Source organism: Centroberyx affinis, unplaced genomic scaffold (assembly GCF_046629955.1).
Source record: "Centroberyx affinis isolate AG114_WGS23_722 - 3 ecotype Tasmania unplaced genomic scaffold, CSIRO-AGI_Caff_v1 ptg003320l_1, whole genome shotgun sequence".
Lineage (NCBI taxonomy): Eukaryota > Metazoa > Chordata > Actinopteri > Beryciformes > Berycidae > Centroberyx > Centroberyx affinis.
In genome coordinates, this window is record NW_027281322.1 from 1 (window position 1) to 10,916 (window position 10,916).

The 10,916-nt window shown below is 42.0% G+C and overlaps 2 protein-coding genes across 2 annotated transcripts; one reads left to right on the forward strand and one right to left on the reverse strand.

The window, feature by feature from the left end:
• Positions 1–6: 6 nt before the first annotated feature.
• Positions 7–3,975, forward strand: cdkn2aip (CDKN2A interacting protein). Its single transcript, XM_071538641.1, has 4 exons — positions 7–251; positions 698–947; positions 1,046–1,167; positions 1,956–3,975. The coding sequence occupies exons 2-4, from the start codon at positions 700–702 to the stop codon at positions 2,537–2,539; spliced, it is 954 nt and encodes a 317-aa protein (XP_071394742.1). The 5' UTR covers positions 7–251; positions 698–699; the 3' UTR covers positions 2,540–3,975.
• Positions 3,976–8,731: 4,756 nt separating this feature from the next.
• cart3 (cocaine- and amphetamine-regulated transcript 3) lies at positions 8,732–10,359 on the reverse strand. The gene is made up of 3 exons (XM_071538635.1): positions 10,171–10,359; positions 9,562–9,645; positions 8,732–9,276 (listed from the first exon to the last, which is right to left on the reverse strand). The coding sequence occupies exons 1-3, from the start codon at positions 10,354–10,356 to the stop codon at positions 9,169–9,171; spliced, it is 378 nt and encodes a 125-aa protein (XP_071394736.1). The 5' UTR covers positions 10,357–10,359; the 3' UTR covers positions 8,732–9,168.
• Positions 10,360–10,916: the final 557 nt, after the last annotated feature.

Below are 10,916 nucleotides of genomic sequence, written 5' to 3' on the forward strand. Positions count from 1 at the left end.
TATATTATTAGGTTTTGTATCGCTAGATAAAGAAGGCAGCCAAGCACCGATTCATTGCTTCAGGGCACAAAACGACTCTTGCGAGGTAACGACGCAAACAAAAGTAACGATAGTCAGTGGCAACAATCTCTAACATTGTGTTTGTGGGAAGTGTAGTTCAACGGAACCCAACCAAGGAAGCTTCAGCCTTCCGTCATCATTCGGTCATGTAGCCAGCCAGATACACCTCGCAACGGAGAGAGCTTTTAAAGGTTAGTATCTCGTAGTTACAAGTTTAAATTGTGGTTATCGATAGCTAATATACCCATTGATAACACTTTACTTAATATCATTACTACGCTTGCTAGCATGTTAAGATTCTCCCCAGCTTGGCTTCTAATGTTATCTGGCTAGCTGTTACTAGCTTGGCTTACTTGCTAAAGTCAGCTGGCCAACGGTACGCTGCAAAACATTAGCTAACTAATGCCAGGGAAAAATAGCAACAAAACACCGCCGCTGCAGCTGTGATGAGATTTAAACATGCTAATGAGTAGTTTTAAAGCTGTATGTCTCTTCTACAGACTTGATGTAAGGCCTAGTTAGCCGAACTCAAGCTAAGCAAAACTTTATGGTTATTACCCTTACAATGGCTGCCACTTAAACAACTGAACAGCTGTGGATTTACTAAGCTGTGTCATGTGACGTGTTTTTATGGCAGTGATGGCGGAGGAGAGGAGCGGAGAAGACAGTGTGTCAGAATACCTGGACCAGAACCCTGAGCTGGCCCAGTGGGTGGACACCTTCAGGGGGCACTGTGAGACCAACAAGCAGTGGGTTGCCAGGAGGGAGTTCATCCTGAGGAACATGGAGGCTTTCCCCACTATTGAGCGAGGAATCCCCAGCAACAGTCTGGACAGGCTGTTGTCTCTCTCCATGGTCTGGGCCAATCACATCTTCCTCGGCTGCAGGTACAGTATGTTGACAGAGCAGACTGATAAACTTTGGCAACCGAAGATCGAGGCACACAGATAAGGACTCTTGTTTCTCTGTTCTGTTCATCCTTTAGGTATCCACAGGCTGTAATGGACAAGATCAAGGAGATGGGCGAAGGAATAGTCGTCCATGATGCTCCAGTTCGAATGACAAGGGACGAAATCATGGCTAAAGGAAAGAGGAGTGCCACAGCTGGTAATGCACATTTTCATTTCATTTAAAAAGGGGAGTGGGGGTGCTGACCAAGTAGATTTCAGGTGGGCACCAAACAACTGCCCCCTGGTCTGCCTGAGAGGCGTTCTGCTTTTCAGGTTAACCCTGAGGCTTCACATATAGGAATGTCAGACGACAGGAAATAATTAGGGGATACTGCATTGCCAGAGGTGATTGGCTAGTTTTATTAACATTCCTCCAAACCTCTGAAAATGTTTCAAGACCATGATTTTTTCATTTTAGTTTGTTTGAAAAAGCCAAATACTGTTTTAATACTAAACAAAGCACATACAAAGAATTTATCACTGACTATGAATATGACAAATATACTTAGTAGTAACTTTGCTTTATTACTGAAGTATGGTCTGTTTGACATGCTATGGGACATGTAATTATACCAGTAGAAAACTGACAAAAAGTAAAAACTTTACTGATTTTTTCTGATTTGGACCAGTTCATACACACTAGAAGTAAATCTTGTTGAACTTGAAAAGCTTTTAATAGAGGTATGATTACTCACAGGTTATGATTCAGTTAGATGGTGGGTAGGACTGTCATCATCCCTAGAAACTAACTGTAGATTGTTGGACCTGTCCTGATTGTCGTCCACCGTCTGGGTGACGCTTCAGTGCTCTTTTCTGTTATAGTGTGGTTTCAGTCTAATTACATACAGGCTGTCTTCTCCACACCCACACCTGAGCCTGCAATCTGCTTCCTCATTAAAAGATGTCGCTGTGTGGAATCCCTCACTGTTGTGTTTTCATTTCCAGGGAGCGAGGCTGACAGCTGTGTGAAAAGAGGCAAATCTGGGCCTAATGAGGCGGAGGGTCGGTCCGCCGGGAGGACGGCGGGGCGGCCGGTGAAGTTCGGACCCCCGCCGCAGGCTCCTGCCGAGCACCAGCCCTTCTTCAACCGCCTCTACAAGGCCGTGGCCTGGAAGCTGGTGTCGGCCGGCGGCTTCGGTCCCAACCTGGACCACTTTGAGATCCTGCGTAGCTGCGTGGAGTCCTGCAAACAGAGCCTGAGCTGCGTGTTTGTGCCGCTGAAGGACATTCCAGACTTGCCCGCGGGCCGCACGCAGAAGGAAGGCCACGTGTGTGAGCTGCGCTGTCAGACTGTCTACATGGGGACGGGGTACGGGCGAGACGAGGCCGCCGCCAGAGCCATGGCCTCCAAAGAAGCCCTGAAAGCCTTTCAGGGGCGCAAAGTGACAGTGAAGATCTGCAGACGGCGGTACAGAGGGAAGGATGTGGAGGATGTGATCTTGTTGGATGATCAGCCCAGGAGCCAGGGGTTTCCCCCCGCGCTCAGCTACCCCTTCCAGCCAGAGCAGCTGGAAGACGGTTCATCGTAGGAAGACCAAGCAAACAAACCGCAGTGTGCCTGCCGGGGCATCGAGGAGTGGCATTTATTTACTGGAGCTACTGAAGGGATCCATGGCTGTGTGGGGACCAGACCGTCAAATGGACATCATAACATGATTTGTATTACTCTGCTGCATTAGAATTCCTGCATTGCACTGTTCTGTTTTGCCCAATGTCTCATATTCTGGGTAGTATGGTATCCAAACTGCACCGTGTTGTGGTCAGACCGGTCTTAACAGTGTTTTGTGGCCAGGTTATCACAATAGTTGTTTGTTTTCTTTGGTCTGAACCATAGTTGAAAAGTTCACTTTGTTCGATTTTGGTTTGTTTAGGTTCACACTGCTCTATTACAAGCTAACCAGGGCTTGGAAACAAAAAGTCACATGACTCACAAGTAGCTTGTTTATTGGACAGAGTTTCGGTGACCTGTCATCCTTAGACATTTTGGCGGGAGGGGAGTCGAAACAAATCTGATTCCAGTCTGTGTAACTTAGCAAAGCATGATGGACTTGTCTGCGCTCTTTTTGGTAATTTTCATTGTTTTTGTTATGCCAAGTTTTCCAAGCATGAGTAACTCCTCGCTATCTGATGTCAACATCTGTCTCTTTGTACCCATAATCCCTTGCGTTTTGGGGTCGTTTCCTGTCTTTGGTTCAGATTACGTTCTCACTCCTAACAAACCACAGTTCTTTTGTTAGAGGATTGAGACTCTCTGTGCCGTTGTTTGGTGCCACCAGAGTTCAAATGGCATCTTTCTCACCAAACAAACAAACCGAACTAAAGGGGGAAACACTCCGGAGTTCGAATAAACCGCTCCAAACACGCCGGGTGTGAACGCACCCTAAGTCTGACATACATGTAGTTTGATGAAAGCTCTGTAAGTCCTCGTAATCGACTAACCAATGGAAAAAAATTGGCCACACTGAGGTTCTACCCTGTCATCCATAAGAAGTAATGCTACTAATAATTAGCTCATTCAGAGGAGCCGTCTGCTGATGCTTGAAACTCCCCACTGCGCTCTTTGAGTTTAATTCTATAGTTGAGTGAAGTGGAGGTATATTTTACAGATTTCAACTTTTGTGTTCTTCTTGAATACATAGCCAATTAGCCGTCACACACAGAAGTACTAAAAGCTACTGTTTTGTTTATTTTATTATTTAACTTCACTGATTAAAAACCACTGAGTCCCACACTATGTTGAAAATATTGAGGTGTCCTAATTTAGATTATTTGTTTGAACACGTTTCATAAATATAATGTGTATTATGATGTTATTGAGGGAAAAATGCTGCTGTGGTGTGTATTTTTTCCAATCTGGATTGAATGAAAACTATTGCATTGAAGTGTGACTATCCACACTGTTCCATATTATTGTATGTTTACATCAGTGGTCCTGTTTCTATATATTTTTTTAAATAAACATAATTTAACCAAGGGATGTTTATTTCTTTTATTTATTATTAGTGGGATTTTTTTTTTTGCATCTACCTGCTGAAAGAAAAATAGTATCTGATATCTGTACAAGATTTCTTGCAGCCTTGGAAATGAAAATTATTACTTTTTTATATATATACTTTTTATTTATTGTCACATATAATTTATGCCTGTACATTATTTATGTCAGGCTGATTGACCATAATATAATATCTCCTTTTTTTTAAGTAATAAGATAAACAAATCATAAGCGTTAAATGTAAATCAAACACAAAAAGAAAGAGAAAAGAAACTAAAAGTACATAAGAAAATTGTTACTAATGGCTATTAATGACAAAAAGGAGCTCCATACTGGGTTTGTCTGGCAGGTATACAACAACATAAGAATATTTGAAATATATATATACATGTTACCTATTATCATCGATTCACTGTAATGTCACAGATTGCTGCTCATTAGTGGAAGTTGGCAAGTCAAAATGCAACTGGGTGACTCAGTTGCTCATTGCTCATGGTGAATAGGTGTTAGCAGGAGCAGATCGAGTCTTTGTAAACTCAGTGATCTGACTGGCGTTCCTGTCTAAACCCCCTGCTGCCTCTGACGCTGAGGGATTGTGCGTCTCAGCAGGCTCTCTTCAGCCTCATCGACACAGCTGACTGGACTGCATTCACGTGGTTTCACATGTTTTTTGACATTTGGCACTTAATTAGCAAAGGCAAAGTCTGTTTGAGCACGGGCCCTGACTGGACAATGTGACGCATACTGTGGTTGATTCCTAGGTTGCGGTGCAATAAACTGCTTCCTAGGTTTTGGTCTGAGGTGGAGCTTTTTAGTTAGAGAATAAGTTTGTGGTAATTCACCAGCAAGCAGCTGTTTGAGCTCTTTTTGAGTAGCGTGGCTGTTTGACTATTTTGTTGTGGCAGCCTGAAAAACTCCAAATAAAACTCTGCACTTCACCCTCACACTGATTGTGCAATTTCACAACTTGACTGAGAATGAAGATGGAAATTCACCTGACCTCCAAAACAAACACTGTGTCTCACTGGCCAAATATCCACTGAGCTCACAGTATGATTCACTTTACTGACTGTGGTTCAATTGGTTGTCATGATGTCGTCTTGTTTAAACCTGACAGGCTGCAACCTGCCAGATGTTGAGAAACTCAGTTCTCACCACTAGAGGGCAGCAGTGTTTGTATGTCATCATGAGCCATGTAGGACAGTGGTTGTCAACGTGGGGTCCAGGGACCACCAGGGGTCCTTGAGGGGGTTCCAGGGGGTCCCCGGAAAGTTGAGTGAATTGTTAAACTTCAGCATAATTTCATTTACAAGAAGTTAACTCAATTAGAGAATGTAGAAGAATGATTAGTTTCACTGTTATCCTTCAATACAGATGGGAATTCTGGACAAAATCATATCTAACAATAAAAATATTCTCAGATTTGGGTCTGAGAGACAAAATTTCAAACAAAAAAATCAAATGGGGGTCCGTGGCCCTAATGTGGACTAAATTAGTGGTCCTTGATATGAAAAAGGTTGAGAATCACTGATGTAGGATGGCAGGTGGTCATTCTGTAACAGAATGACTGTGTGTGTGTGTGTGTGTGTGTGTGTGTGTGTGTGTGTGTGTGTGTGTCTGCTGACAGAGCTGCACCTGAGCTACAGCCATCCAGGAGGGGTCCTACTAATCACCAAACTACCACACAGAGCCACAAGCCACCATAAAGAAACAGTACGTCTCACAAAATGTACCACAAAGAACCACAAGTTGTACCACAAAGTACCACAAAGAAGCATAAAGTATCACAAAGTATCCCAGGCTACCACAAAGAACCACAAACTACAAGTACCACAGAATCCCACAATGTGCCACAAAGAAGTGGCTCCTTGTGGTACTTTGCTGTTCTTTGTGGTACTTTGTGGTTTGTGGTTCTTTGTGGTACTTTGTGGTGCTTTGCGGTGCTTTGCGGTGCTTTGCGGTGCTTTGTGGTGATCAGTATGATCCCCAAGGGATTCAGGACTGAAGCTGCCCTCTGCTGGACCGGAGGATCCACGCAGGAGACTGGACTTTCTTTTAAACTTTTTAGATATTTTGCCTCCTCCAAGAACTGCAATCATGACGTCATGAACAGAAAAAGAGCAAAGAAGAAACCAGAGTTGTGTGTGTGTGTGTGTGTGTGTGTGTGTTCACATTCACATAATCTTGTATGTAACCTACAGCCTTAAGCACTGTCTTGTATTGATGTATTGTACTGCGTGTTGTATAGCAATCTATATTTATTTCAGTCTACGTCATTTTTCATCTTGTCTCCAACTCCATCCATCTCACTATCTGTCTCAACACCTCTTTCTCTGTTATTCTTTATTGCTTTGTCATTTTATCACTCCCAGCACCCCAAACACACACACACACACACACAGAGAAAGAGCGAGAGAGAGAGAGAGAGAGAGAGAGAGAGAGGCATTTTTCCAGATGAACAAATGCTATGAAATTTCTTGCCAAAAACATTAAAGTTTATAGTTATCTTGGAACTGTTGCCGTGTTTTGAGGAAAGCTCATGCACTTACATTCTCTATCAGTAGTGGTAGTAATTCCCATGGGAATCAATAACAAATGGATGTTTCAATTATTACTGTCTCGATCTCAGAAATGCAAAATCACAAGAAGCTTTCCTGCGCTTTGACAGTCAAAACATTTTCAAAGAACTGCAAATCGATCCTTTCTTCACTCGTCACTTTTGTCTAAATAATGGAAACTTCATTTTCCTTGGATGGGCAAACCATGCATTCTTAATAAATGATCCTTCCTTTAATGATGTAAGAGGTAATACAGTGTTCAACTTGATTGTCTGAAATAATGTCAGAATCTCTGTGTATAGTTACATTAACAGTAGTGGTAATGCTAGAGGTGTCACTGTGTGTCCATACAGGCTGACAGTGTCCCTCTGCCTGTGGGTTAAATGCAGTCTGTTTGATTGACAGTACAAATGAAAATCTGCCCAGTTGTCTTTACAGCTTCAGGTTCATGCTGACTTCTCAAATGGGAATTCACGCACACACACACACACACACACACACACACACACGACCAAGACAAAATGGACTAAGTGGACATTTTGTACTTGTCTCCTCTGCATTATTGATGACTGTTGGCAGGTAACAGGGAGTAAGGATGGAAAGAGAGAGAGAGAGAGAGAGAGAGAGAGAGAGAGAGAGAGAGAGAGAGCATGGTGATGTGGAATATGATGACGCTTCTCACGCTGCAAAAAATATGAAGGCTCCTCAACTTAAAAACACAAGTTTCCTTGCTGCCTTGAGTTACACTAAAACAGCAGTAAAGAGTTAAGTAGAAGATCATTAGTTGTAAAAGTCACTGAGGGAACGTAAGCAAATGTCCAGCTAAATTGCAAATGTCATGTTGACAAGGGTTTATTAGCTGAATCCAATAACCGATGAAGTGCATTCAAGTGTAATTTATCTTTCACTAATAAAGGGTTTTTCAGTGTCAGTTGTTCATTTGGCACAAAATGGTTTTGCTCTATGCCAGGAAGTAAACAGCTCAATCAGTGGGGATGAAAAGTGAATACAACTTGCTATTTCTAACAGAAAATGACTCAAGTTTATAGCATTTCTAAAGATTTTAGAGTTTCGGAGGCTGGGGTTGAACTGGATATTCATTTTCTTCATGGGTTATGGGTTTGTGTTTGGAGGATGTTCAACTCCTTCAACTCAGATTTTGAGGGTCAAATAGTCATGACGTCACGATTATAAATTATGAAACCGATAACTAGCAAGTCGAACCTGACAAACATATAGATATGCTGAGCTAAAGATTAAAGATTTCACTAAATTGCACCATGAGCTTTTTTTTTACAGTGCAGGGAAGTTTGTATATCTACCTACCTAAAGGCTTTTGTAATCAAATATTTTCTTATCATCCAATTAAGGACTCTAAATCTGAATTCAAAAACAGTATACACCTAAATTCAAATGCAGTATATAGGTTACTCCAGTGTATATACATGTATGTCATGGAGAAAAAGCCTGGAGCGGCTCCATTGACAGTGAATGGGAGACTCAGTTTGTGGGCACAGTCACAGTTTTACTGAGATATTTGGCAGCGTTTTCTGGTTCAGAACTATTTCCACCACAATGGAGTTAGATGCGTTTTGTCGTGCAGCAGAAAGCTCCTTATTTTTTTTTGTCAATGGAGCAGCCTGGCCACAGGAGGCGTGACGTCACACACAACAGAGTCTTGATTGCGCCATTGTTCATGTTTGGAGATATTGATTCAGCTCTTTGAAATCACTGTAATAAAGGCTCAAATCAACAGTGAAACATTTGTGTGGGTCGTTCTTTTAAACTTTTTATGTATTTTGCCTCTTCCAAGAACTGCAATCATGACGTCATAAACAGAAATAGGCTCAAATCAACAGCGAAACATTTGTGTTATATAACCCATTCAAAATGCGCTGGCCTGTATGAAACGTGTGGATTTATGCTTGAGGAATATATTTGGATATTATTTTGTATGTGTATGTGTGTATGTGTGTGTGTGTGTGTGTGTGTGTGTGTGTGTGTGTGTGTGTGTGTGTGTGTGTGTGTGTGTGTGTGTGTGTTTTAAGAAATGCGGCCACTCCACTGCTTTACAAAACAAGATGTGACACAGTTTATTTATGAGTCATACACAAACATTCATTTGAAACAAATTATTTCAAGTTCAAAAGACATTTTTTGGATTTGCCCAAATGAAAAATCACTATAATATGCCCATAATATTGCTGTAGAGACTTACAGTGTGTCTGTGGCAGCCAATATTGTACTTTATGGTACCTCTATTATATTCCTATAATGTCCCTACAGACTGATAGTGTGTATGTGGCACTCAATGAGTTTATAGGGACCATATGGTACTTTATTGCATCTTATATGCTATTACTATAATATTCCTATAGTTTTCCTGTGGTATTTGTATAGTATCCTTCTAAAATATATCATAGGATTACTACAGTTCTTTTTCGTAAGGGTGGGCAGTCATTCAAAATGCATCCTGCCGTTTAGCTGTATCATAAAAAATATTGACTGTCTGTCTGTATGTTGACTGAATGTATATATATATTACATAGGAATCGTGTACCAGCGTTTCATATCGGAGCCCGTACATTACATTCAGATCGGCTGCAGCTCATAAGCATTTGAGCAGGAAGAAGTTGCAGAAAGCTCCCCGGGGACAGTCGCACATCTTGCCGATCCGAGCGCCTTTCCTCACCGCGCACTGCTCCCCGACATCACACTGAGGGAGAGGAGAGCTTTTATTATCACCTGCGCTAACCCCACACACCTGAGCGTCACATGCACACCACGCGCGCGCACACACACACACAGACACTGCATACACACACACACACAGCATGCTGCGAGGAAAGAAGTAAATACCTGCAGCGTCTCAACTGAAGTTTATGAAAGTTTCACATCTCTGGTTAAGGTAAATCTTGTTCTTATTCTTATTCTCATTCTTATTATCATTATTATTATTATCATTATTATTATTATTATTATTATTATTATTATTATGTACCGTTGGGACTTGGCCGAATTTCTTTTCCCATAAAGGCAGCCGTTTAGCCTGCAGCTTTTCAAGAACGTCCTGCAGAGCTCCAAGCTGTCGAGACACAGAAGAAATAAACAGCAAATATGTAAAATTCTGTAATATCAGAAAAAGACATAGACCCATACAAATCATAAGATATCTAGGCTATAACCATGTAATATAATGGACAGAAGCAGGAATGTAATGGAGGGTAAATCACCTTGTTTTTTGCAGAATAGAGTTCATCAGTTTGTTTTTAGGCTGACATAAATCTATAAGATTTTCGGAGATAAAGTAATAGCATGCATTGGTACACTAGACTGATTTGCATGCTTTTCATAAAATATAATTCACTTTTGTTTATATTGGCGGTTATTTTGCCTTATAATGATCAGGTCAGCAGATGTTTATTTACCACTACATCACTGCACACATGCAACATGCAGAGGATACAAAGCGCAAAAGAAGAGGAAGAAGACTAAGTTACAATTTAGTTTGATAAAACAATCAAACTTGCTGTTGTTTTGGCTGTTGCGCAAGACTTCACATCGCATAGTCTATATTACAAGTCGACCCGGACAGCGGAGAGGAGCTTACCAGCTGTTTCTCGCTGGTCAAGTTGGGACCTTTGGGGTAGAAGTCCCGCAGCGCTCTGGGACTCAGCTCCTCTCCGGACTCCGCTTCGATCATCTCGGCTCCGACCGCGCCGGACAGCAGCAGGGCGCAGAGGAGCGCCCCGGTCCGCAGCCTGCAGCTCTGCATGGTCCCGGTGCACGGCAGCATGTGGCCCTGGTCCCGGTTCAACTACCGCTCCTCCACTCCAAACACCTTTTTATCTGACTCTTCCCATCTGCTCGCTCCACCTTATCCTTTGATTTTTTTTTTCATGCGTAAGAGCTGCCGTGGGCGAGTCATTGCGTAAAAGTTGCTGGGCAAAATCTAGCTGCCTCGGAAGTCAACAACAATAATAACAACAGCAGCAGCAGCAGCAGCAGCGTGGGGTCGTTACTGAAAAGGTAACGGATTACTGTCACTTGTCAGGGTGTTTTTAGTTGTCTATCTCAACAACTTAAGAACGGATTTCCATGAAATATGGTGGACAGATCGGCCTTGGGCCAAGGGACCACTGATTGGATTTTGGTGTTGATCCAGATCTGGGATTTCCATTATTAGATGATTATTTTTTTGCCATTTTTTTTAACCATAACTATGAAACTAACAGAGATAGAGACTTCATTCCAAATTCTAAGGGGATGTTTGCAGAGTCAATTAAGTAATTTAACTTAAAATTGAAGTGATACGAATGATGTGTTTGGGTGTAACGGCAAGTTGGAGAATTGGAG

Bases quoted from the DNA above. Each gene is read 5' to 3' on its own strand.
- cdkn2aip (XM_071538641.1), top strand. From the start codon at position 700: ATGGCGGAGGAGAGGAGCGGAGAAGACAGTGTGTCAGAATACCTGGAC. The intron at 948-1,045 runs GTACAGTATGTT...TTCATCCTTTAG, and splicing joins CACATCTTCCTCGGCTGCAG to GTATCCACAGGCTGTAATGG. The intron at 1,168-1,955 runs GTAATGCACATT...TTTCATTTCCAG, and splicing joins AAAGAGGAGTGCCACAGCTG to GGAGCGAGGCTGACAGCTGT.
- cart3 (XM_071538635.1), bottom strand. From the start codon at position 10,356: ATGCTGCCGTGCACCGGGACCATGCAGAGCTGCAGGCTGCGGACCGGG. The intron at 9,646-10,170 runs GTAAGCTCCTCT...GTGTCTCGACAG, and splicing joins TGACCAGCGAGAAACAGCTG to CTTGGAGCTCTGCAGGACGT. The intron at 9,277-9,561 runs GTACATAATAAT...CCTCTCCCTCAG, and splicing joins AATTCGGCCAAGTCCCAACG to TGTGATGTCGGGGAGCAGTG.